The following is a 27,086-nucleotide window of genomic DNA, read 5'->3' on the forward strand; positions in this document are numbered from 1 at the left end:
CCACGTAGCGTTCTCAATGTGACAGCTCAGAGGAACCTCCCACCCATCAGCCACGTAGCGTTCTCAAAGTGACAGCTCAGAGGGACCTCCCACCCATCAGTCACGTAGCGTTCTCAAAGTGACAGCTCAGAGGAACCTCCCACCCATCAGCCACGTAGCATTCTCAATGTGACAGCTCAGAGGGATCTCCCACCCATCAGCCACGTAGCGTTCTCAAAGTGACAGCTCAGAGGGACCTCCCACCCATCAGCCACGTAGCGTTCTCAATGTGACAGCTCAGAGGGATCTCCCACCCATCAGCCACGTAGCGTTCTCAAAGTGACAGCTCAGAGGGACCTCCCACCCATCAGCCACGTAGCGTTCTCAATGTGACAGGTCAGAGGACCTCCCACCCATCAGCCACGTAGCGTTCTCAATGTGACAGCACTATGGTCCCCTGAGGAACCTCCCACCCATCAGCCACGTAGCGTTCTCAATGTGACAGCTCAGAGGAACCTCCCACCCATCAGCCAGCACTGTGGTCCCCTGAAGAACCTCCCACCCATCAGCCAGCACTATGGTCCCCTGAGGAACCTCCCACCCATCAGCCACGTAGCGTTCTCAATGTGACAGCTCAGAGGAACCTCCCACCCATCAGCCAGCACTGTGGTCCCCTGAAGAACCTCCCACCCATCATTCAGCACTGTGGTCCCCTGAGGAACCTCCCACCCATCAGCCACGTAGCGTTCTCAAAGTGACAGCTCAGAGGGACCTCCCACCCATCAGCCACGTAGCGTTCTCAAAGTGACAGCTCAGAGGAACCTCCCACCCATCAGCCAGCACTGTGGTCCCCTGAAGAACCTCCCACCCATCAGCCAGCACTGTGGTCCCCTGAGGAACCTCCCACCCATCAGCCACGTAGCGTTCTCAAAGTGACAGCTCAGAGGGACCTCCCACCCATCAGCCACGTATCGTTCTCACCTCTGCAGTTGTTGTGGTCGAGGTGGTCTGGGCTGTAGTGTTTACACAGTCTCTCTAGGATCAGTTTGTAGTGCATGAGGCGCTGGATGGGCTTCAGCAGGAACGTGTTGAGAGGCAGGTAACACACCTTCTGAAGCTCAAACTCCTTATACACCGTCTCTAGCTTCTTCAGGCGCTTGGTGGCCTTCTCCAGCTCGGTCAGCACCTCGTCGTGTTTCTGCAGGTAGCTGGTAAACACCTGAGGAGAGAAGCAGGAAGAACAAGCTCAAAGCAGGGATCCCTTTATAAAAACACGCGAATGGTCTGAGTTAGTGTGGACACGGTGTTAAAAAAATCACTTCCCTTTCCAAACTTAACGCAAACAGATGCAGTACTAAGCTTACACATGACAACGGAGTTAAAACGGTTTATCCCATCCCTGTTTTGTACAGCAGCTGTCTCCAATCGGACTATAGTGTGTAGTAGTAGTAGTAGTAACCCGTCTGAACAACCAGGTGGTGACAGGAGTCCAGGCTCACCTTGAGAGCACACATGTTCCTCAGCATGACGTCTCCAATCCTCTGGAAGTCTCCCTTCACATGAGCGTTAGAGCGCCCCTCCCTGGTCACAAACAAACCACCCAAAAAATAAATACTTTTGACTACATACTGTAGATTTGACAGTAAAATTTTTTAAAAAAGTCTCATTTTTTAAAATTAAAATAAATAGAATTTCTGCGTTCCATCTTTCAGTGTTGCCGTACTCTTCCCTTTGTCAGAAGGCTTAGTGTAACATAGATCTTCTCATTTGATAAGATTAGCACAGCATTAGTCTAATGTTTTACATATGTAGATTAGTCTGTTTTATATATGTAGATTACCACAGCATTAGTCTAATGTTTTACATATGTAGATTAGTCTGTTTTACATATGTAGATTACCACAGCATTAGTTGAATGTTTTGTATATGTAGATAAATGTGAGGAGAGCAGCACTGACCATAAAGCTAGTCTCTGGTCGATCTCCTTGAGGAATCCCCGGTGGAACTCGTAAATGGGGTCGATGTTGGAGAACAGCAGGGCCATCAGACCCTCTGGCATGGCGTTCTCTTTGATCACAGCACTGCGGAACCACTGACGGGAGAGAAAAAGGACACACAGATTTTAGCATTAGAACACAAGCCTTGTTACCAACATATTCTTATGGAAAGACTGCACAAACTGATCTGGGAACAGCCTACCGCAGTTAAAAATAAATAAATACGAACATAATACTGTACACAGCCACAGTTGAAACACACACACACACTGCGTGTATCGCTCACCACTGTGATAACCTCTAGGTCTTTCAGGTAGGTCCTCTCTGTGGTTAGAATCTCTTTGGCAATGAAGTAGGCCTTGTCGGTGGGATATCGCTGAGGAACGAGACCATCGGGTCATGTCAACACTGGATACACACCAGTATTCAGCCAATATATCAAAACAGCTTTATGGAAAACATAGCTCATAAGATTAAAATAAAGTTAATTTGGCACTGATAAATTTCATGCAACATTAACCGTGCGCAAATTGCAAAGCACAGGCTTTCAAAAAAACAACGTGTATGGAACTCTGGAGACGATTTAAAATCTATTTTATTTTTTAGAGGAAAGGACAGTTTGTTATCTCTTACAATTATGATTTAACAAGAATTCACACCCAATCACCATGTAAAAAAAATGATCCACCTAAAACAAATGTGATTGAATGATCGGTTGATTAATGAATCAACTGACAGGATCAATAGAGGCAGGCAGTGTACCTTCCTCCTGCCCTCCTCCTCCTCCTCCTCTAGCCTGTTGGTGCCCACCTCACTCAGGATGGGGCTCTGTAGGGGCGAGGGGGCCTGGCCCGCCCCCGGGAGACTCAGCGTAGACATCTGGAAGGAGGGGGACAGGCAGAGGGGAGAGCTTTTCGAGTTGAACGGGGAGAGCTGGGGGCTGTCCATAGAGGATCCTGGGAGAGGGGAAAGAGCAACAAAAACACATCAAACTATGAATTACATTTCAAAATGTGTCTTTACAAATTCAAAATGATTGAATTCATATTCCATCTCTGCTGCACACTATATATACACACACACACACAGATGCATGTGGACACCCCTTCAAATTAGTGGATTCAGCTATTTAAGCCCCTCACGTTGCTGACAGGTAAAAATCGAGCACACAGCCATGCAATTTCCAGATTAAAACATTGTCAGCACTGAACAGCTCAGTGACTTTCAACATGGCCCCATCATACAATGCCACCTTTCCAACAAGTCAGTTTGTCAAATTTCTGCCCGGTCAGAGCTGCCCCCAGTCAACTCTAAGTGCTGTTATTGTGAAGTGAAAACGTCTAGGAGCAACAACGGCTCAGCCGCGAAGTGGTAGGCCACACGAGATCACAGAACGGGACCGTCGAGTGCTGAAGCGCGTAGCGTGTGAAAATCATCTGTCCTCGGGTGCAACACTCACTACAGAGTTCCAAACTGCCTCTGGAAGCAACGTCAGCACAAGAACTGTTTGTCGGGAGCTTCTTGAAATGGGTTCCCATGGTAGAGCAGCCGCACACAAGCCTAAGATCCCCATGGGTAATGTCAAGTGTGGGCGTGAGTCTCTGTAAAGCTCACGCCATTGGACTCTGGAGCAGTGGAAACCTACTCTGGAGTGATGAATCACGCTTCACCATCAGGCAGTCCGACGGATGAATCTGGGTTTGGCGGATGCCAGGAAAACGCTATCTGGCCCAATACATAGCGCCAACTGTAAAGTTTGGTGGAGGAGGAATAATGGTCTGGGGCTGTTTTTCATGGTTCGGGCCCCTTAGTTCCAGTGAAGGGAGATCTTGAAGGCCCTTTCCTGTTTCAGCGTGACAATGTCCCCGTTCACATAGCAAGGTCCATACAGAAATAGTTTGTCGAGTTCGGTGTGGAAGGACTTGACTGGCCTGCACAGAGCCCTGACCTCAACCCCATCGAAGACCTTTGGGATAAATTGGAAGGCCGACTGCGAGCCAGGCCTAATCGCCCAACAGCAGTGCCCGACCTCACTAATGCTCTTGTGGCTGAATGGAAGCAAGTCCCCGCATCAATGTTCCAACATCTAGTGGAAAGCCTTCCCAGAAGAGCAGAGGCTGTTATAGCAGCAAAAAGGGGGGACCAACTCCATATTAATGCCCCTGATTTTAGAAGATGTTCGCCCAGCAGATGTCCACATACTTTCGGTCATGTAGTAAATATATCCAACCCATGAATGAGACAGACAACACTTAAGGAGTACCGCATCGTCTCTCCTCTGTTATCCCAAACCAAAAAAAAAGGATTTCTCTCTACACACAGCATGAGTGAAAACAACACACTCTTAACATGACATTAAAATAAGCTTGTATATTTCTAAATGGATCCCACAGGAGGCAGCAGGGAGGTGGTGCTCAGGGGGAACAGGAGGGATCTGCTCTATACTGTACAAGCCTCTGCTTTTGGGGGAAAGGTGGGAGGAACATCCAAGCAACAACACAGCAGAGGGGAAATGCCACTTCATTCTGGGGCGGCAGGGTGGCCTAGCGGTTAGAGTGGAGGGGCGGCAGGGTGGCCCAGCGGTTAGAGTGGAGGGGCGGCAGGGTGGCCCAGCGGTTAGAGTGGAGGGGCGGCAGGGTGGCCTAGCGGTTAGAGTGGAGGGGCGGCAGGGTGGCCTAGCGGTTAGAGTGGAGGGGCGGCAGGGTAGCCTAGCGGTTAGAGTGGAGGGGCGGCAGGGTAGCCTAGCGGTTAGAGTGGAGGGGCGGCAGGGTGGCCCAGCGGTTAGAGTGGAGGGGCGGCAGGGTGGCCTAGCGGTTAGAGTGGAGGGGCGGCAGGGTGGCCTAGCGGTTAGAGTGGAGGGGCGGCAGGGTGGCCTAGCGGTTAGAGTGGAGGGGCGGCAGGGTGGCCTAGCGGTTAGAGTGGAGGGGCGGCAGGGTGGCCTAGCGGTTAGAGTGGAGGGGCGGCAGGGTGGCCTAGCGGTTAGAGTGGAGGGGCGGCAGGGTGGCCTAGCGGTTAGAGTGGAGGGGCGGCAGGGTGGCCTAGCGGTTAGAGTGGAGGGGCGGCAGGGTGGCCTAGCGGTTAGAGTGGAGGGGCGGCAGGGTAGCCTAGCGGTTAGAGTGGAGGGGCGGCAGGGTAGCCTAGCGGTTAGAGTGGAGGGGAGGTGGTTAGAGTGGAGGGGCGGCCTAGCGGTCAGAGTGGAGGGGCGGCAGGGTAGCCTAGCGGTTAGAGTGGAGGGGCGGCAGGGGGGCCTAGCGGTTAGAGTGGAGGGGCGGCAGGGGGGCCTAGTGGTTAGAGTGGAGGGGCGGCAGGGTGGCCCAGTGGTTAGAGTGGAGGGGCGGCAGGGTAGCCTAGCGGTTAGAGTGGAGGGGCGGCAGGGTGGCCTAGCGGTTAGAGTGGAGGGGCGGCAGGGTGGCCTAGCGGTTAGAGTGGAGGGGCGGCAGGGTAGCCTAGCGGTTAGAGTGGAGGGGCGGCAGGGTAGCCTAGCGGTTAGAGTGGAGGGGAGGTGGTTAGAGTGGAGGGGCGGCCTAGCGGTCAGAGTGGAGGGGCGGCAGGGTAGCCTAGCGGTTAGAGTGGAGGGGCGGCAGGGGGGCCTAGCGGTTAGAGTGGAGGGGCGGCAGGGGGGCCTAGTGGTTAGAGTGGAGGGGCGGCAGGGTGGCCCAGTGGTTAGAGTGGAGGGGCGGCAGGGTAGCCTAGCGGTTAGAGTGGAGGGGCGGCCTAGCGGTTAGAGTGGAGGGGCGGCAGGGTAGCCTAGCGGTTAGAGTGGAGGGGCGGCAGGGTGGCCCAGCGGTTAGAGTGGAGGGGCGGCAGGGTGGCCTTGTGGTTAGAGTGGAGGGGCGGCAGGGTGGCCTAGTGGTTAGAGTGGAGGGGCGGCAGGGTAGCCTAGCGGTTAGAGTGGAGGGGCGGCAGGGTGGCCCAGCGGTTAGAGTGGAGGGGCGGCAGGGTGGCCTAGTGGTTAGAGTGGAGGGGCGGCAGGTAGCCTAGTGGTTAGAGTGGAGGGGCGGCAGGGTAGCCTAGTGGTTAGAGTGGAGGGGCGGCAGGGTGGCCTAGTGGTTAGAGTGGAGGGGCGGCCTAGTGGTTAGAGTGGAGGGGCGGCGAGTGGAGGGGCGGCAGGGGGGCCTGGTGGTTAGAGTGGAGGGGCGGCCTAGTGGTTAGAGTGGAGGGGCGGCAGGGGGGCCTAGTGGTTAGAGTGGAGGGGCGGCAGGTAGCCTAGTGGTTAGAGTGGAGGGGCGGCCTAGTGGTTAGAGTGGAGGGGCGGCAGGGTGGCCTAGTGGTTAGAGTGGAGGGGCGGCAGGGTGGCCTAGTGGTTAGAGTGGAGGGGCGGCAGGGTAGCCTAGCGGTTAGAGTGGAGGGGCGGCAGGGGGGCCTAGTGGTTAGAGTGGAGGGGCGGCAGGGGGGCCTAGTGGTTAGAGTGGAGGGGCGGCAGGGTAGCCTAGTGGTTAGAGTGGAGGGGAGGCAGGGTAGCCTAGTCGATAGAGCGTTGGACTAGTAACCAAAAGGTTGCAAGTTCAAATCCCCGAGCTGACAAGATACAAATCTGTCGTTCTGCCCCTGAACAAGGCAGTTAACCCACTGTTCCAAGGCCGTCATTGAAAATAAGAATTTGTTCTTAACTGACTTGCCTAGTTAAATAAAGGTTAAATAAATAAATAATAAATTCAGGGAATAGGTACAGAATCATAGGTCGAGGATACATTTGGACCTATTTGAAAAAAAATATGAAAAAATGATTAAATCTGCTAATAAAGTAATTATTGCTCATCCACACTGTATTAATCCCATTTGACAGAACCATAAAGCAACATGCTGTTACTGTGTGACAATGTCCTTCAATAGAAGCAGACTGACGGGTTCTTCAAACAAATCTTTCAATGCTCTCACACACACGCTCTCTCGCTTGTTACAGTCCCGCATGCTCACACACACACACTCTCTTGTTACAGTCCCACATGCTCACACATTGACACACACTCTCTTGTTACAGTCCCGCATGCTCTCACATTGACACACACTCTCTTGTTACAGTCCCGCATGCTCACACACACACACACACTCTTGTTACAGTCCCACATGCTCTCACACACACACACACTCTCGTTACAGTCCCACATGCTCACACACACACGCTCTCGTTACAGTCCCGCATGCTCACACACACACTCTCGTTACAATCCCACATGCTCTCACATTGACACACACACGGTTTGACATGAATAGAGAAAGATAATGGCTCCCACATTTTCTCTCCCCAGCCATTGTTGTTTTCAGAGCTGCAGTCTACTAGAATGATTTATCACCAGCTCTTACGTGAAGCTAATTCCCTATGGGCCCCAGTCAAAAGTAGTGCACCCTATTCCCTATGGGCCCCAGTCAAAAGTAGTGCACCCTATTCCCTATGGGCCCCAGTCAAAAGTAGTGCACCAAATACGGAATAGGGTGCCATTTGGGAAGCACACAGAGTCTGCGGTGTGATGATTCCCTATTGGAGGAGTCTGCGGTGTGATGATTCCCTATTGGAGGAGTCTGCGGTGTGATGATTCCCTATTGGAGGAGTCTGCGGTGTGATGATTCCCTATTGGAGGAGTCTGCGGTGTGATGATTCCCTATTGGAGGAGTCTGCGGTGTGATGATTCCCTATTGGAGGAGTCTGCGGTGTGATGATTCCCTATTGGAGGAGTCTGCGGTGTGATGATTCCCTATTGGAGGAGTCTGCGGTGTGATGATTCCCTATTGGAGGAGTCTGCAGTGTGATGATTCCCTATTGGAGGAGTCTGCGGTGTGATGATTCCCTATTGGAGGAGTCTGCGGTGTGATGATTCCCTATTGGAGGAGTCTGCGGTGTGATGATTCCCTATTGGAGGAGTCTGCGGTGTGATGATTCCCTATTGGAGGAGTCTGCGGTGTGATGATTCCCTATTGGAGGAAGTGGAGAGAATCAAACTTCACACCATCCAGACGTTTTGGTTGTACTCTTCCTGACAGAGCCACAGAAAGTCAGAGCTGTTCTCCCATTTCTCACAGAAGAGAAACAGAACGACAGACCAGGAAGAGAAAATTAAAAAGATTCCTCCCCGACCTGGAAACAGTTCCCTGGGTCACAGCTGGGCGGCGGCCTGGTAGACAGGCGGTGGTTTATAGTTTAACTGTTTTACAGCCCCACGGGGGACAACAGGACGGGCGGAGACTGAGGAGATAGATAGCACAGCCTGCAGTCTCTCTACACATTAGGGGAGATAGAACAGTCTACCGCAGGGTTTCTTACCCGGCGGCACACGGGTGGTTTCATTGTTGGACATAAAGACTGTACAACACCAGGAAATCAGCTCCAAGTGATTTTAATTTTTGTAAATCTGTTCCCAAATATTCCCACACACAGAGAGACGTGATCGTATACTAATGTCAACAAGGTTTGAAATTATTGTTTTGGTCAGACATCTGTTTGGACTTCTTGAGGTTAACTTCAGTCTACCACTTATTTGTAATTATGTTCCGGCCCCTGACCATCCACTCAATATATATATATAAATCAGCCCGAGGCTGGATCTAGTTGATGATCCCTGGTCTAAAGTCTCTACAGATGGAGAGGAGTGGGGAGTCCAGTCACAGGAAGGGGAGTGGAGATGGACAGTCCAGTCACAGGAGGGGGGGGGGGGGGGGGGGGTTGGACAGTCCAGTCACAGGAAAGGGGGGGCGGGGGGGGGGGGGAGGGGGGTTGGACAGTCCAGTCACAGGAAGGGGGGGGGGAGTGGGGTTGGACAGTCCAGTCACAGGGGGGAGGGGGGGGGGGGGAGTGGGGTTGGACAGTCCAGTCACAGGGGGGAGGGGGGGAGTGGGGTTGGACAGTCCAGTCACAGGAAGGGGGGGGGGAGTGGGGTTGGACAGTCCAGTCACAGGAAGGGGGGGGGGGAGTGGGGTTGGACAGTCCAGTCACAGGAAGGGGGGGGGGGAGTGGGGTTGGACAGTCCAGTCACAGGAAGGGGGGGGGGAGTGGGGTTGGACAGTCCTGTCACAGGAAGGGGGGGGAGTGGGGTTGGACAGTCCAGTCACAGGAAGGGGGGGGGAGTGGGGTTGGACAGTCCAGTCACAGGAAGGGGGGGAGAGGAGATGGACAGTCCAGTCACAGGAAGGGGGGGAGAGGAGATGGACAGTCCAGTCACAGGAAGGGGGGGGGGGAGATGGACAGTCCAGTCACAGGAAGGGGGGAGTTGGGGTTTGATGTGTGGAATGACTTGGCAGAGAGCCCGTCTAAACAGGGAGCATGTCCACACACACAGAGGTGATGGAATGTAGTACTTGAGGAGCAGCCCTATGGCTCTGGTTAAACAGTAGTGCACTATATAGGGAATAGGGGGCCACTTGGAACACAGCCTAGATTAAAATAAGGAACATGTGTTTTTTTTGTTGTATTCTCTAATTCTAAACAAAGCAGACAGCTCCTGCAGTTTAAGCCCTAATCCTAAACGACATGCTCTGGCCAGACACAGTGGTTACACAAAACCATAGGAATGATAGGGACATGTAACAATTAAAGTGTTAGCGATTTCCGAAAGGATATAGAATTGAAGATAAAATGGTCTCCCCAAAACTAGATACTGTTATTAATGTATTTTTTGGACCTAGTAACCAAAGGGACCTATTGAGGTTGTGGTGTACTTCTCTAAGGTGTACCGGACCAGGTAACCCACTAGCCGTTCGTCCCCTGAGTGTGAGAGTGTGGTCCACAGCGCTGGTGTCTTAACTAAACACTGCAACATTAGAGGGTTCAGGGTAGCTGCTTGAGGGTTAGAGGGTTTTTGAGGTAGGGTTAGGTGGAGCGAGGACAAGGTGAATTGGTCCATCCAAATTCATCGCTCTAAAGCCTCTAGCGTGCAGACGCCACTTCTAGCATTCCTCCTCCACTCCTGGACAAGGTGAAGAGTCAGCGAGTCAGTCTTAGAGGGATGAATAGGCAGGGTTTAGCTGTAGCTAAAAAAAATCCATCAGTTTTAAAACAGTATTGAAATCAACACTTTGTTGTCGGGACCATCCGTTTATGCAATATTGTATTTCAAATGTTCATTTAACAATATCCACTAACATGAAAATAAAATGTAATTATCCAGTTGATGGCTGTCAAATTCAGTAGAGGATCATTCAAATTCCAAAGCCACAGAATTGATCACCAAAACCTCTTCTGCACATGATTCTCTGCTTCCTTGATTGAAAGTAAAATCAACAAAAATATCTAAAATAAATGTTAAGTCTGACATTAAATAATAAAAAAAAAGTACCCAAAAAGTGATTACTTTATTCTTAAGAGGAGAAAAAAACATACAAAAAGCGTAAGAGTAGACTTAGTTTAGAATCAGTAACCATACATGTCGATTAAGAAATGTGTGTTGCAGTATTTGATGCCATTATAAGTGCCAGTTGCAAGCCACAGTAGATCAAAAGCTAGGTGAATAATTGTCTCTTAGTACACCATGCACTTGATTCAAGAGAGGTGGGGGAGGGGGGGGGGGGGGGGGGGGTGAATCTGCAGGCCACGAATCAAAGACAAAATGTTCTAACAGAGGCCAACAACCACAGGTTTAAACATCTATGAGTGGAAATGCGAAAGGTCTCCATCTGTGCATTCTTTTTTTTTTGTGTTTTCTGGGTATTTGAACTTTGACCCGACCCTCTCTAGGAGGCTCAGAGGACTGCTGTTTGACTCACTTGTGATGGTAGAGAGCGAGGCTCCGCAAACACGCTTCTATGAACCCTTTTACAAAGGGGGGGGGGGACATTCGACCAAAATGACAATGAGAACCTGGGTTGTAGAGTTTTAGAAAATAGAAGGAACGTACCGTAGCCGTTTTACTCAGCAGCTAAAATATTAGTTGGTTTCTTGATTGCCAAGTGGTTTAAATTATTATATATATATATATTTTTTTTTAAATGTACCCGGTCCCAACCGCCCTTTTAATATTCATAAATGCATGTTGAATACACCCACCACCCCCATTTTGACATTCATGTAGAAATCACTCAAATATACTACCCGCCCACCCCCACTTTTACATTCGTAAACACATGTAGAAATCACTCAAATATACCCCCCCCCCCCATTTTGACATTCATGTAGAAAAATCACACAAATATTTTAAAACAATCTTAAAATTCACCTCTAAGCATCAGCGATCCATTATATGAATACATATTAAGTGAATGAGTCAAACGATAAGGCAACATTAGTGAAAGCAGTACAGCCAAAGGTTCATAGACTACAGGTGGTTTAGAAATCGCCAATCCGACAACGTGAATTTTTTATCTGTTAATGTGCCCTTGAGCAAAGCACTTAAAGCCCCCAAGTTGCTCTGGATAAGAGCGTCTGCTAAATGACATAACAAAATGTAAATAACCTTCCCGAGTGAGCAGACTATTGTGTTACAGAAGGCCTTTGGGCAGATTAAAGCTAGCTGCTTCAAATGACAGGAAATTAAAAAAAACGGGACTTGGGGAGTTTACATTGATGCTGTAATTTCCTCCTCATAACAAAGTAGAGAAACACTCCACTGACTGCATTTCTATGGTTACGCCCCAAACAGCACCCTATAACCCATGTCATGCACTACTTTTGACCAAGGCCACATCGTGCACTAAGTAGGCAACAGGGTGCCGTTCAGGACCCATCCTTATGTCGATTCAACAGGACTTTATTTACCATGGCACCTAGTCAATTGTTTCTCCACACTGTTCCACTGTTCCCTTCTCCGACCCAAGCAGAAAACCCAACACATATCTGTGGCTTGGATGTCAACACCGCAATACGTCACTGGACTAGACCCACTAGGGTAATGGCTGCATACCAGTTCATTCATCAAATGATATTATAGAAAAAAATAATAATAATAATGAACTGCTAAGATGAATCTCAAAAATGGCAGGTTATATAAAAGTGACAAGATGAAGGACCAAAGTGAGAAAAGTCCCTTGTTTTTTACTGCGGGCTGTTAGTGTTATTGTCTTGAAGTGCCTCATACGCCGCTACAGGAAGTGATTATAGGCTGGGTATAAAACCTCACGCAACATGTTTACAGTAAACGATCAGATGATGTAACAGATACGAGGAGCATGAAAAAAATCACTTCCAGCACAATGATACGGTGACATTGTAAAACTTCATTTTTCATCACTCTGTTCAGAACTTCCTTGATTCCCCATGATTTTCACCGGAGGAATATAAACCAGGTTAAGTATAAATGCTTCTTACTGTTTACTCAGGGCTTCTACCTTTGCTCATAGTACATGAAGACATCTGAACAGTTTGTAATCTATTGGCATACTAGCTACTGTTATTACTGAAGGAGAAACGTCATATTTTGTCACATGGGTTTGTTAAAAAAGTACATTCACGTTGTTGGCTGTGGCGTGTAGAACATTCCCTCAGCGTAACACTGCCTACATTCTTTAAACTCAAATCTACGCCGACTCAAATCTACGCCGACTCAAATCTACAATGTGCTTCTGTCTCATTTCATTGGTTTACGTCTTTTCTTAATAAATCTCAACAGGACGTAAAAACCTCTGCGATATGACGGCCTGTAGGAAGTGGGTTAACTGCCTTGTTCAGGGGCAGAACGATATAGCCTCATACTCTGTTAACCCAGTACCTAACGTGAACCCCAGATTGATGCTGTGTGATACTCAAGACAGACGTGGTAACGGACAGGAAAGTCAAGGTTATTATGGACCAGCAGATGTCTCAACGGAACAAAATCTTCAAGACAGTAGTAGCATGATATAAAGGCTCTATAAAAACACATATTGTAGTGCCTTTATAGGAGGGCTCTGGTCAAAAGTAGTGCACTATGTAGGGAATAGGGTGCCATATGGCTCTGGTCAAAAGTAGTGCACTATGTAGGGAATAGGGTGCCATTTGGGTCTAAAGTAGTGCACTATATAGGGAATAGGGTGCCATTTGGGTCTAAAGTAGTGCACTATAATAGGGAATAGGGTGCCATTTGGGTCTAAAGTAGTGCACTATATAGGGAATAGGGTGCCATTTGGGTCTAAAGTAGTGCACTATATAGGGAATAGGGTGCCATTTGGGTCTAAATTAGTGCACTATGTAGGGGATAGGGTGCCATATGGCTTTGGTCTAAAGTAGTGCACTATGTATGGATTTGGGTGTGATTTGGGATGCATACAATGTTGAATTTCTAACTTTAGCAGCAGTCTGCTATATATCTATACGCTATAACAGTCCCCGAGGCCTGTATAACCTCTTTCAGACAGAGAATACACTTGACATACAACTACACTATGTTACGCCAATGAAGGATTTACAAGACTGTGTTACACTAATGAAGGATCAGCATTGATTTCATTACTACCCCTGAGATCTGAGTGGTATGACACAAATATTAATCTTTGATTCACAAAAAGCATGTGACAATCACAGATATTTTAATGTAAATTGAAAACGTTTTTTTCTTCTTAAGTAAAATACTATTAGTTATGAAAAGTGCTGTTAAAATTAAAAATCTAATTTACTTTCAGGGGTGTTAAATTTAGACAAAGAACACATATCTTCAAGTCAAATAGACGGCCACAGTCTGAATCCCCGGAATCAAAATCGATTATATTTAAAATGATATATTTAAAATCAAAGCTGTATTAAGTCTGTACCTGCATCCATGCAGGTTACAAGATTGAACCTCAACCATGGTGAACAGATATATTCTTCAGAATGACAGACAATCAATACTGATCAGCTGTAGAAATATTCTCCTCCCAACATTCACGTCGCAATACAATTTTATGTCTTATTCTGAATAAGCACCACGTGTCTTGAAAACATAAGAAATATTTTCCTTAAAAAAAAGTAAAAGATTAAGGAATCGAAATGCAAAGCGCCTAACACTACAGAGCTGTGACATAAAGGCCAAATCAAAGCACCTAACAGTACAGAGCTGTGACATAAAGGCCAAATGTAAAGCACCTAACACTACAGAGCTGTGACAAAGGCCAAATGCAAAGCACCTAACAGTACAGAGCTGTGACATAAAGGCCAAATGTAAAGCACCTAACACTACAGAGCTGGGACATAAAGGCCAAATGTAAAGGACCTAACACTACAGAGCTGGGACATAAAGGCCAAATCAAAGCACGGTCAAAGACTGTGTAGCGTAGTGGTACGGAAGAGTGGACAAAGAACAGAGTCACCATAATGGTACCGACAGATTCAAAACCACAAACAACTTCAGAGCAATTGCTGTATGCCAGGGGGATATAATAGCAACCGTATCCCATCAATTAACGCTCCAATTATTAAGTAAAGCCACATAGGCAAGCATACAGTAAAGCCACATAGGCAAGCATACTATACTCGTTCTATCCCTGCACTCGACCACTTACGACATCACTATTGTGCTCTTACTGTTACTGAGCCGTGCGATGCAACATGACGGCTGTAACGTCAGACCGTCAGACCGCTGTTATGAGGCAGAAAAGGTCTTAAAATATCCTGTTTCAAATAACACAAGCATATAGCCTGGACCCGGTAGCAGAGCTAGAAGGAGACCAGTCATTAGTAGGTATGATGTCTGGGTAAGTGCTGCAATTGATCTGTTTAAAAAAGGTCCAATGTGACTGGCCGCCTACTAAAGGTCCAATGTGACTGGCCGCCTACTAAAGGTCCAATGTGACTGGCCGCCTACTAAAGGTCCAATGTGACTGGCCGCCTACTAAAGGTCCAATGTGACTGGCCGCCTACTAAAGGTCAAATGTGACTGGCAGCCTACTAAAGGTCAAATGTGACTGGCCGCCTACTAAAGGTCAAATGTGACTGGACGCCTACTAAAGGTCAAATGTGACTGGCCGCCTACTAAAGGTCAAATGTGACTGGCCGCCTACTAAAGGTCAAATGTGACTGGCCGCCTACTAAAGGTCAAATGTGACTGGCCGCCTACTAAAGGTCAAATGTGACTGGCCGCCTACTAAAGGTCAAATGTGACTGGCCGCCTAGTAAAGGTCAAATGTGACTGGCCGCCTAGTAAAGGTCAAATGTGACTGGCCGCCTAGTAAAGGTCAAATGCGACTGGCCGCCTAGTAAAGGTCAAATGCGACTGGCCGCCTAGTAAAGGTCAAATGCGACTGGCCGCCTAGTAAAGGTCAAATGCGACTGGCCGCCTAGTAAAGGTCAAATGCGACTGGCCGCCTAGTAAAGGTCAAATGTGACTGGCCGCCTACTAAAGGTCAAATGTGACTGGCCGCCTACTAAAGGTCAAATGTGACTGGCCGCCTACTAAAGGTCAAATGCGACTGGCCGCCTACTAAAGGTCAAATGCGACTGGCCGCCTAGTAAAGGTAAATGCGACTGGCTGCCTAGTAAAGGTAAATGCGATTGCCTAGTAAAAAGGCATCAAATGAGTGAGAAGTGGGGCCGTTCGCCAATCACAAAATTAAAGATTCAAATCTGATTCAAAATGTTCCGCGAATATTCAAATCTTCGCCAAAACCACAATAATATCGTGTAATGTTAGCTAAGTAAGTAGAGGGACTGCCTATATAGGGCCTTCACATGTTAATGTGAGGGTCCACCAGAGGATTCCCCCAGGGCCTTCACATGTTAATGTGGGGGTCCACCAGAGCATTCCCCCAGGGCCTTCACATGTTAATGTGGGAGTCCACCAGAGGATTCCCCCAGGGCCTTCACATGTTAATGTGGGGGTCCACCAGAGGATTCCTCCAGGGCCAGGGCCTGCAGGTCATGACACTGCAGAAGGAACCCCTCCACCCCTCCTGGCCCTCCGGCTAGGGGATTGCTATAGAACAGGTTCTGCTCAGGGGGCAGGCCGCTGTCTGAACCCCAGTCTGAGTCAGAATCGTCGCTGCCGTTAGCCGACCCCTCCGTGGCCGTAGGAGGATAGCTGAGGTGCTCTAGTTGCTCCACTAGGTCGCTGAACTGCAACGCCGAGCTAGTCTCCGAGCGGATCGAGTACGCCGGGAAGTTAACCATGGAGCTAGCCTCGGACGGGTTGTCAGAGCCCGGGAGGCGGAGGGAGGAGGAGAAGTCTGGCCCGTCAAAGCCCAGAGACCGGGAGTCACCTGCGGAACTAAGCCCCAGGTTGTCAAGGGAACTACACTCTGACCTGTTGTTAACCAGAGAGCTGGTCTCGGAGCGACCAACAATGCTGTGGTCAGAGAAGAGGTTAGTGTTACCGTTCAGGTCCTCCAGAGCCAGACTGACGCCCCTGGTCTTAGTGAGGTCTCCACCACCACCACCCTCCCCATAACCACCATACTGACCCCACTTCTCCTCATAGCCGTAATAGGCCTCGGCCCCGCCGCCGTAGAACGACATCTCAGTGGGGTCGTCATCTATGAACTCCTCTGTGACATGGAGCTGGGTGTTAGCCAATGGGAACAGGGGCTTCTGCCTGGCTCGGAGAAGCTCCGCCTCAAACACATCAGCTGAGAGGAACACTGTCGTCTCCCGCCCTCCTCCCCCCCTGTACCTCGACCCCCATCCCTCACCCTGCTCACTATCCTCATTGCCATTTTGGGAGGGCTGCTGCTGCGGATGGGAAGCTCTACTCTCTACACACACAGACGAGGGATTGCAGTCTCCTGCCGCCGGGTAACTTGGGGCACCTTGTGAGAAGGCGTGGTGACATGGGGGGATGCCGGTGGCCTTGTGGGGATCCTCCTTCGCTGGGGGGCTGGAGGGCCTGGCCATCTGTGGGGGCAGGAGCTGGGTCTGTTGCTGCTGGGGAGAAAGCTGTGGAGACTGGGTCTGTTGCTGCTGGGGAGGAGGCTGTGGAGACTGGGCCTGGGGCTCCGGACGTGGGGGGGAGCTGGAGACTTGTATGGAGTAGAAGGACCCAGACGCAGAGGACGGGGAACCTGGCGCCCGCAGGCTGTCATTGAACGACAACGTCTGAAAAGACATGGAGGAGAGAGATGGGGGAGAAAGGGTTCCATTAGTTTCCAACGACTCTGCACCGCCTTCCTAAAATGCTTTAGCCTGTCGGATAGAAGACGACTCCCCACTCACCCTGTCGGAAAGACTCCCCACTCACCCTGTCGGAAAGACTCCCCACTCACCCTGTCGGAAAGACTCCCCACTCACCCTGTCGGAAAGACTCCCCACTCACCCTGTCGGAAAGACTCCCCACTCACCCTGTCGGAAAGACTCCCCACTCACCCTGTCGGAAAGACTCCCCACTCACCCTGTCGGAAAGACTCCCCACTCACCCTGTCGGAAAGACTCCCCACTCACCCTGTCGGAAAGACTCCCCACTCACCCTGTCGGAAAGACTCCCCACTCACCCTGTCGGAAAGACTCCCCACTCACCCTGTCGGAAAGACTCCCCACTCACCCTGTCGGAAAGACTCCCCACTCACCCTGTCGGAAAGACTCCCCACTCACCCTGTCGGAAAGACTCCCCACTCACCCTGTCGGAAAGACTCCCCACTCACCCTGTCGGAAAGACTCCCCACTCACCCTGTCGGAAAGACTCCCCACTCACCCTGTCGGAAAGACTCCCCACTCACCCTGTCGGAAAGACTCCCCACTGACCCTGTCGGAAAGACTCCCCACTCACCCTGTCGGAAAGACTCCCCACTCACCCTGTCGGAAAGACTCCCCACTCACCCTGTCGGAAAGACTCCCCACTCACCCTGTCGGAAAGACTCCCCACTCACCCTGTCGGAAAGACTCCCCACTCACCCTGTCGGAAAGACTCTCCACTCACCCTGTCGGAAAGACTCCCCACTGACCCTGTCGGAAAGACGCATTAGTCTTGTAATCCCACTGACCTGTTTTGGCACATCGGGGGCCAGAGAGCGAGCTGACATCCTCACCTTACTGTTCCTCCTGACAGATAGAGAGACAGGAGACGACATGATAGTTAAACAGAGGTCAAAGACACAGAGAGACCAGAGACAGAGACAGAGGCACACACCTCTGATATGGTGTCCTCTTTGATCCGGTGTCCTTGACATATTCCACTAGTTGCTTCTGGGTCCTCCCACTAAACCAGAAAGAGTCACAACACAGGTACAATCAAACAACAAAAGCACGAGTCATAGAGTCTCCTATGGGTTCAAGCTGTATACTACAAAATGGTACACTTCACATCAGTGAAAATTTTACCTCAACATAACGTAACATTTAAAAAATAAAAAATAATTTTTTTTTTTACAAAAATTGACCTCCGTATGATTCAGCAGAAAGCAGAAATACCTGTATCTGAACGACGATCCCCTGCTAAAGAGAATGGCTTTGGACTTGGGCTGCGGCTGATCCAAGAGTCGGAAGAACGAGTGATGTTCCACACAGTTCTTCCAGAAGATCTTACACTGGTCCCGACTGACCATCTGGAACTCCAGGGTATCTTGATGAGGCCCCTACAATTAAATATGGCCTTTATTTTAAAATTAATACATACAACAATATGTACATGTAGTCCCAGAAGACACTTGAAAGCAGGGATTAAATACAGTTATTCCCAAAGTGCTCCTATAAAATATTACTCGAACGCTAACGTTTACACTCATGGATGATTGCTGTAAACATGTACGGTGTATTTGGAAAGTATTCACAACCCCCCTTTGACTTCCTCCACATTTTGTTACGTTTACGGTCTTATTCTAAAATGGATTAAAATGAATAAAAATCCTCAATCTACACACAATACCCTATAAATGACAAAATGTAAAACAGGTGTTTGTATTTACATTAGTATTCAGACCCTTTGCTATGAGACTTGAAATTGAGCTCGGGTGCATCCTGTTTCCATTGATCATCCTTGAGATGTTTCTACAACTTGATTGAAGTCCACCTGTGGTAAATTCAATTGATTGGACATGATTTGGAAAGGCACACACCTGTCTATATTAGGTCCATAGTTGACAGTGCTGTCAGAGCAAAAACCAAACCACGAGGTCGAAGGAATTGTCCATAGAGCTCTGAGACAGGATTGTGTCGAGGCACAGATATGGGGAAGGGTATCAAAAAACATTGTTGCAGCATTGAAGGTCCCCAAGAACACAGTGGCCTCCATCTTTCTTAAAATGGAGAAGTTTGGAATCACCAAGACTCCTCCTAGAGCTGGCCGCTCGGCCAAACCGAGCAATCGGGGAAGAAGGGCCTTGGTCAGGGAGGTGACCAAGAAACCTGATGGTCACTCTGACAGAGTGCTCAAATTCCACTGAGGAGATGGGAGAACATTCCAGAAGGACAACCATCTCTGCAGCACTCCACCAATCAGGCCTTTTAGTCAGGATCGAGGGAAAGATGAAGAGCAAAGTACAGAGAAATCATTGAGAAAAACCTTCTCCAGAGCGCTCAGGACATCGGACTGGGGCGAAGGTTTACCTTGCAAAAGGACAACAACCCAAAGCACACAGCCAAGACAATGCAGCAGTGGCCCAGCCAGAGACCAGACTTGAACCCTATTGAACATCTCTTGAGAGACGCTCCCCATCCAACCTGACAGAGCTTGAGAGGATCTGCAGAGAAGGGGAAAAACTCCCCAAATACAGGTGTGCCAAGCTTGTAGCGTCATACCCAAGACGACTCAAGGCTGTAATTGCTGCCAAAGATGCTTCAACAAAGTACTGAGTAAAAGGTCTGAATACTTATGAAAATGTGATATTTGCAAAAATGTCTAAAAACCTGTTTTTACTTCATCATTATGGGGGTATTGTGTGTAGATTGATGGGGGGATTTTTTTAAAATCCATTTTAGAATAAGGCTGTAACGTAACAAAATGTGGAAAAAGTGAAGGGGTCTGAATACTTTCCGAATGCACTGTATATGGTTAGAACTTGGCACAGATTACCTTCAGCCCATTGGGATAAAAAGCACAGATTCCTTTACATTGTCTTTACAAATCTGATTTCTAATTTTTTCTTGTACAGGGTAGAGTACAACGCCAGACACTCTGAATGCCACCCAATTAGACTATTTGTGTTGAATCTGCAGATGCTACATCCATCTTTGGACTTATGAATTAATGATACAGGTAAAATGCCAAAGTTAAACATGGTTAAAACTATAATTTTGATATCATGGATGATCAGTCTTTTCATCCAAAGCTTGGTCTATAAATTGGAGAGTGGTTACATTTCTTCAGCCCCATCCCTCAGGTTTTTTACCAAAACAGGGACAAGCGAGAACACTTAATTTTTTATCCAACTGCTGATTACCTCCAATGCTTTGATGACAGAAATACAGTACTCACATGAACCTCTGGGTATAGCTTGATCAGGAAGCGTTTCCTCTTGAAGCTCAGTTTTCGGATCTTGGACCAATTGAAGGTGTTTATTTTGGTGTTACCCTGGGAGAAGAAGAAGAAAAAAATCTGAAACCTGTTGGATGAGGCCTCGGGTGCATTCTCAGAGGTTGCACGAGGTGTGTGTGTCAGCAGTAGAACTACTAGTCACCTGGAAGACCTGCAGGCCTATGTGAGCCACGGCCAGGTTGATCTTCGTTCCCTCGCGGTCGGCTGCTGGGTGGAAGCGGACGCCGTACATCTCCAGTTTACGGGCGATCTCCAGAACCTGAAAGTCTGAGTCGGCTGGAGTCTGCCCGCTGGGGGGAGAGAAAGACAGAGGAAGTTGAGTTCCCATTCACTTCAGGTCAGTGGAAGTTTGTCTTTGCAATGATGGTATGGCACGGCACCGATTTTGGAACCGTGGCAACAAGAATGTCTATTAGTCGGTTCCATCCCTGGTTCACTTTATTCATCTTATTCATGAATTTGTCTGATATGAGCGAGAGGGTGTGGATAAACTGAATATTAACAGTCTACTGGGTTTTACAACCTATAGAAAGATCAGAGATAACGGCTGGCTGTTGAACTTACAAAATGGCTGACGTGTGTCAACATGGGTTGTGGTGATTCTCCTGAGAAGAGGAGTCACTCTTAGCAATAAAAAGACATTGACTGTAAATCCCCCGAAAGCTCCTCTCCCAGCCCTAACCTCTTAAAGGACTCAAACGAAAACACGTCAAATTGTTTGACTAACAACATGTTGAAGAGGAAAGCCATCCAATCGCCAATCATCTGAATGTTTTCTAGTAGAGCGTGCGTGTACAAACTAATCATGATGCTCGTCTTTGGTTAGTAGGGTGGCAGTATGCCAGATCATCACCCAGCATTCTAATTTTGTTCATCCTTTAAGCTGTGAAATCTCCTTATGCCACCCCTCCTCCACTCTTCCCCCTGCCTCCCCTCCTCCTGCCCCTCTCTCCCCTCCTGGCTGTCTGGCTAATCAAATAGCCTGGCCTGAGCCGAGGGGGATTAGATCAGGGTGCTAGGGAGGAGGCTAGGAGCCATGCACTAGCCATAGCCTGAGTCCTAAATGGCACCCTATTCCCAGTATAGTCCACTACTTTTGACCAGGGCCCTTAAACCCTATTTAAGGAATAGAATGCCATATGGGACACAGCCAGAGCTTCCTCCCCAACAGCCAGAGCTTCCTCCTCAACAGCAACAGCCAGAGGGGGAGATAACCCACCACCCTGCCTGCCAACCTAGGAGCTGCTACATCAATAGCTATGTTTCCATTAACTTGTCCACTGATTTTGTTGTCTACATGTAGAATGTTTTTTTTCGAACAGTCTTGCGTCGATAGCCTGCTAGGGCGGGTTTCCGTCAAACTGCCTTGCGTCGATAGCCTGCTAGGGCGAGTTTGTCAAACTGTCTTAACAGTTTGTCAAACAGCATGATGTAACAATGTCACACCTAATTAAAATGTATTTTTTTAAATGGTTGAAGTGTTTCCATTACCCTTTTAGACAAATCGACGTTAATAAATTGGGAGACAGGTGGGAGGGCATACAGGCCAAAACCTGGGCCATGGTGAAGATTTGGATGGCGAAACTTGCGTTCCGGCTAACCAGAAAAGCATATCGCCGCAATTCAGGCATTCTAGAAAATCAGAATGATCCTTGTCCTGCAAATAAAAATGTTTCTTGGTCGAAAATGTTTTATTTAGCAAGCAGTACGTATTTAGAATTAACTTGAGTGGAGTATTATAATAAAAAGAAAAGATAGACACCCCATTTCACACGAATAATATTTTTGTTGATCTTTAAAAAAATATATCCTATACATCTGTCCATTGCATATGACGCAAAGATTTCTTCTGCAACATTGCTTTTTTGGTGAATAAACCTGGATCAGTGGAAACTTGCCTATTGTCACTGAGGAGAGAAGAGGCAGTGTGCATTCCAAATGCAATCCTATTTCCTTTATAGTGCACTACTTCTAACCAGGGCTCAGAGGGACACAACCACAGTCTATAGAAAAGGAGTGGAAAGCCACTAGAAGCCCATGGAGGGTGTTTGAACAGGCAGGCTGTTCAATGTGGGAACGGGCAGTGAGCTAGAACCCCCACATTACCACGAAGAGCCCTTTGAATTCTGAACAGCTGCCCAGACTCAACTCCTCCCAGAGACACAGTCACATTTAGTTGTCTATTGACTACGTTTGATGTGCGATTTTAAGTGTCCATGTCAGCTTGTGTCCAGCAGAAATATCTAAGATAATGTTCCTTTTTAGGTAAAAAGTTAACGTTTTTATGGATATCCAATAAACCTCGTTGTTGTCTTATTATCAAGCTATTCAAAGCAATTTAGTGCTGCCTGAACCACTTGTAAAACAAACAAAAATATAAGTCTATGTCAAAGATGACTCCAGAACATTAGCTTAAAACAACAAGATGTTCAGTACTGGAGGTGAAGCAGAAAATCTGTATGTCAAAGACGATTCCGGGACATTAGCTTCAAACAAGATGTTCAGTACTGGAGGTGAAGCAGAAAATCTGTATGTCAAAGACGATTCCGGGACATTAGCTTCAAACAAGATGTTCAGTACTGGAGGTGAAGCAGACAATCTGCATGTCAAAGACGATTCCGGGACATTAGCTTCAAACAAGATGTTCAGTACTGGAGGTGAAGCAGAAAATCTGTATGTCAAAGACGATTCCGGGACATTAGCTTCAAACAAGATGTTCAGTACTGGAGGTGAAGCAGAAAATCTGTATGTCAAAGACGATTTCGGGACATTAGCTTCAAAACAACAAGATGTTCAGTACTGGAGGTGAAGTAGAAAATCTGCAACAGCTAAAACAAACGCATCTTAGGTTCAGCTTCATAAGGTGCCATTTGAGTCTGTGTCCCATATAGCACCTTATTCCCTATATAGTGCACTAGTTTTGACAAGGGGACTGTAGGACAACAAACACTCGGGGCCACGGCCTGAATTCCCCAGGGCAGCTGTTTAGGCCCCTTGCTTTTTTCAATTTTTACTAACGACATACCACTGAGTAAAGCCAGAGTGTCTCTGGCTTTACTACAGCGACTGAAATGACTGCAACACTCAACAAAGAGCTGCAGGTAGTTTCAGAGTTGGTGGCAAGGAATAAGTTAGCCCTAAATATTTCTAAAACTAAAAGCATTGCATTTGGAACAAAACACTCACTAAACCCTAAACCTCAACTAAGTTTTGTAATAAATAATGTGGAAATTGAGCAAGTTGAGATGACTAAACTGCTTGGAGTAACACACTAGATTGTAAACTGTTATAGTCAAAACATATTGATACAACAGTAGCTAAGATTCGTAGATGTCTGTCCATAATAAAGAGCTACTCTGCCTTTTTAACAACACTATCAACAAGGCAGGTCCTACAGGCCCTAGTTTTGTCACACCTTGACTACTGTTCAGTCGTGTGGTCAGGTGCCACAAAAAAAGGACTTTGAAAAAAATTGCGATTGGCTCAGAACAGGGCAGCACGGCTGGCCCTTGGACATACACAGAGAGCTAATATTAATAATATGCATGTCAATCTCTCCTGGCTGAAAGTAGAGGAGAGATTGACTTCATCACTACTTGTATTTATGAGAGATATTGACATGTTGAATGCACCGAGCTGTCTGTTTGAACTACTGGCACACAGCTCGGACACCCATGCATACCCCACAAGACATGCCACCAGACGTCTCTTCACAGTCCAAGTACAGAACAGACTATAGGAGGAGCACAGTATTACATAGAGCCATGACTATATGGAAATCTATTCCACATCAAGTAACTGACGCAAGCAGTAAAATTAGATATAAAAAACACCTTATGGAACAGCAGCGACTGTGAAGCAACAAACATTGACAGACATATACATACACACGATAACATACGCATTATACATGGATTTAGTACTGTAGATGTGGTAGTGGTGGAGTAGGGGCCTGAGGGCACACAGTGTGTTGTGAAATCTGTGAATGTATTGTAATGTTTTAAAATTGTATAAAACTGCCTTAATTTTGATGGACCCCAGGAAAAGTAGCTGCTGCTTTGGCAGGAATCTAATGGGGATCCATAAATACAAATACCCAGCTGTCATCCAGAAGGCGAGGTCAGTACAGGTGCATCAAAGCTGGGACCGAGAGACAAAAAAACACCTTCTATCTCAAGGCCATCGGACTGTTAAATAGCCATCACTAGGCGGCTTCCACCCAGTTATGTAACCCTGCACCTTAGAGGCTGCTGCCCTATATACATAGACATGGAATCACTGGCCACTTCAATAACGGAACCCCGGCCACCCCAATGACGGAACCCCTGCCACCCCAATAACGGAACCCCAATAACGGAACCCCGGCCACCCCAATGACGGAACCCCTGCCACCCCAATAACGGAACCCCGATAACGGAACCCCGGCCACCCCAATGACGGAACCCCTGCCACCCCAATAACGGAACCCCAATGACGGAACCCCTGCCACCCCAATAACGGAACCCCAATAACGGAACCCCGGCCACCCCAATGACGGAACCCCTGCCACCCCAATAACGGAACCCCGATGACGGAACCCCGGCCACCCCAATGACGGAAACCCGGCCACCCCAATAACGGAACCCCAATAACGGAACCCCGACCACCCCAATGACGGAACCCCGGCCACCCCAATGACGGAACAGTACAAAACAGGTCGGGGACCAGGCTAGGACAGAGGTGATCTTAGTTTAACTGGGTGAGAGGAGAGGAGAGAACAGAAGGACATAGCGACTCACAGGTGTCTGTGGTGCAGTTCCATGATCCTCTCCTGTATCCTCTCCTGATTGGGCAGCAGCTTGTTCAGCTTCAGGAAGTCCCTGTCCGCCACGTCGTCATAGTCCCCTATCTCCGCTGTGATTGGAGGAGGGCGGGGGAGGAGGGCGGGGGAGCAACATAGGACCATGTTAATAACGCTACTAAAAAAGGTAATTAAAATCAGATTTATCCATTGTCAATATAATGTGTATGTAATGCAGCTATAATGGTTGTTTATTTGGTAACACTTTATTGGAAGGGTAGCCTTTAGGGACAGACTTCATAACACATTCATCCTCAGTACATACTGTACAAGTGTATGTGCTCTTCAAAATAAAGCGTTATCATTTATCTACTAGACGAAAAGAGCCCGTATCATCAGACATACACTGAAGGAGGTGTGAGGCCAGCAGGGAGGCTGTGTTCTCTGTACAGCTCAACTTGCCCTCTAGCAGGTCTCGCTTCATCTGCAGGGAGAACAGGTACCTGGGGAAACACACACACACAGGGCTTTAGTTTACGCTGCTTTTCAATATGGACACCAGTGTGTTACACTGATGTATACACCCTGGTGTACTAGAGACATTGTGTTTCCATATCGAGGGCCAACAGGTACTTTGGGAAGGAAACAAAGGCAGGACTTCAGTGAAACAGTTACAGTGCATTAGTGGAAAAGAGTGAATGGGGTCTGAATACTTACCCGAATGCACATGTGTAAAACACAGTCAGGACTTTAGTTTATAATGTACATGTGTAAAACACAGTCAGGACTTTAGTTTATAATGTACATGTGTAAAACACAGGCAGGACTTTAGTTTATAATGTACATGTGTATGTGTAAAACACAGGCAGGACTTTAGTTTATAATGTACATGTGTAAAACACAGGCAGGACTTTAGTTTATAATGTACATGTGTAAAACACAGGCAGGACTTTAGTTTATAATGTACATGTGTAAAACACAGGCAGGACTTTAGTTTATAATGTACATGTGTAAAACACAGGCAGGACTTTAGTTTATAATGTACATGTGTAAAACACAGGCAGGACTTTAGTTTATAATGTACATGTGGTCATCGGTCTCTATAATAATAATACTAAAACGCCTGGTTAAGTTCGTCAGTGAGGCAGTGTCATCAGCTTTTTCAAAATAATGACTGAACAATTAAAAGCGTATGACAGCTGTCCTGTTCATGTTTATTGCGACTATGGCACAGAGGATGTGTATCAAATGGCACCCTATTCCCTATATAGTGCACTAATTTTGACCCAAATGGTACCCTATTCCCTATATAGTGCACTACTTTAGGCCCAAATGGCACCCTATTCCCTACATAGTGCACTACTTTAGGCCCAAATGGCACCCTATTCCCTATATAGTGCACTACTTTAGACCCAAATGGCACCCTATTCCCTATATAGTGCACTACTTTAGACCCAAATGGCACCCTATTCCCTATATAGTGCACTACTTTAGACCCAAATGGCACCCTATTCCCTATATAGTGCACTACTTTTGACCACAAGTAGTACACTAAATAAAAGTGCCATTTGAGACGCAGAGATAGTGAGGGACAATCAGACCTAGTGTACTCTTCTTGCAGCTGACCAGGGTCAGGGGGAAAGAACTTCACTGACAGCCTGAAGAGGGTGTTCATGGGTCCTGAAACAAACAAAACACAAGTTAAAAACTACACCTCACAATAAGTCCAGTTCTGTTAGAAATGCTCCATGTCTGTGTGAACTTACTCTTCACTTGTTTCACTACGAGCTTCGTGGGTTCCAACCAAACCTGAAAAAAATATAATAATAAAGTTTAAAATTACGATGAGCCTTAATTATAATTTAAAAAGGAATGCTTTAGAGCTTAGGAAATATAGTCCTTCCTCTCTGCTCTGTTTGTGGCCTAGTGGGTCCAAGAGAAAGTAGTGTCCAACAGTCATAATTCAGGCGTGATGGGACCACAGCTATGTAGATGGCTGCCTTGGCGACAGTGGTGGACGCGGCGAGTGACAGTTAAGGGGCGGGGTATTTGAGGGTT

At 47.7% G+C, this 27,086-nt stretch overlaps 1 protein-coding gene across 7 annotated transcripts in view; it reads right to left on the reverse strand.

Annotated features, from left to right (window-relative positions):
• Positions 1 to 27,086, reverse strand: part of farp2 (FERM, RhoGEF and pleckstrin domain protein 2) — a 110,976-nt gene that overhangs the window by 39,421 nt on the left and 44,469 nt on the right. For 5 of the 7 annotated variants that reach the window (XR_008761915.1, XM_055943934.1, XM_055943933.1 and 2 more), the window contains exons 4-18: positions 26,795 to 26,837; positions 26,630 to 26,708; positions 25,434 to 25,531; positions 25,027 to 25,141; positions 20,391 to 20,538; positions 20,189 to 20,284; positions 18,187 to 18,350; positions 17,906 to 17,974; positions 17,760 to 17,817; positions 16,476 to 16,878; positions 2,739 to 2,932; positions 2,263 to 2,352; positions 1,938 to 2,071; positions 1,479 to 1,560; positions 961 to 1,198 (exon numbers count right to left, since the gene is read on the reverse strand). Coding sequence is in view for 6 of the 7 variants with exons in the window: in XM_055943934.1 (XP_055799909.1) it covers positions 961 to 1,198; positions 1,479 to 1,560; positions 1,938 to 2,071; positions 2,263 to 2,352; positions 2,739 to 2,932; positions 16,476 to 16,878; positions 17,760 to 17,817; positions 17,906 to 17,974; positions 18,187 to 18,350; positions 20,189 to 20,284; positions 20,391 to 20,538; positions 25,027 to 25,141; positions 25,434 to 25,531; positions 26,630 to 26,708; positions 26,795 to 26,837 (2,011 nt within the window). In the remaining variant the exon portion in view is untranslated. The remainder of the gene's footprint in view (positions 1 to 960; positions 1,199 to 1,478; positions 1,561 to 1,937; positions 2,072 to 2,262; positions 2,353 to 2,738; positions 2,933 to 16,475; positions 16,879 to 17,759; positions 17,818 to 17,905; positions 17,975 to 18,186; positions 18,351 to 20,188; positions 20,285 to 20,390; positions 20,539 to 25,026; positions 25,142 to 25,433; positions 25,532 to 26,629; positions 26,709 to 26,794; positions 26,838 to 27,086) is intronic. The other 2 variants (XM_055943935.1, XM_055943936.1) reach the window with 2 other exon arrangements.

The sequence above is a fragment of the Salvelinus fontinalis genome, chromosome 14 (genome assembly GCF_029448725.1).
Source record: "Salvelinus fontinalis isolate EN_2023a chromosome 14, ASM2944872v1, whole genome shotgun sequence".
NCBI classification, from domain to species: domain Eukaryota; kingdom Metazoa; phylum Chordata; class Actinopteri; order Salmoniformes; family Salmonidae; genus Salvelinus; species Salvelinus fontinalis.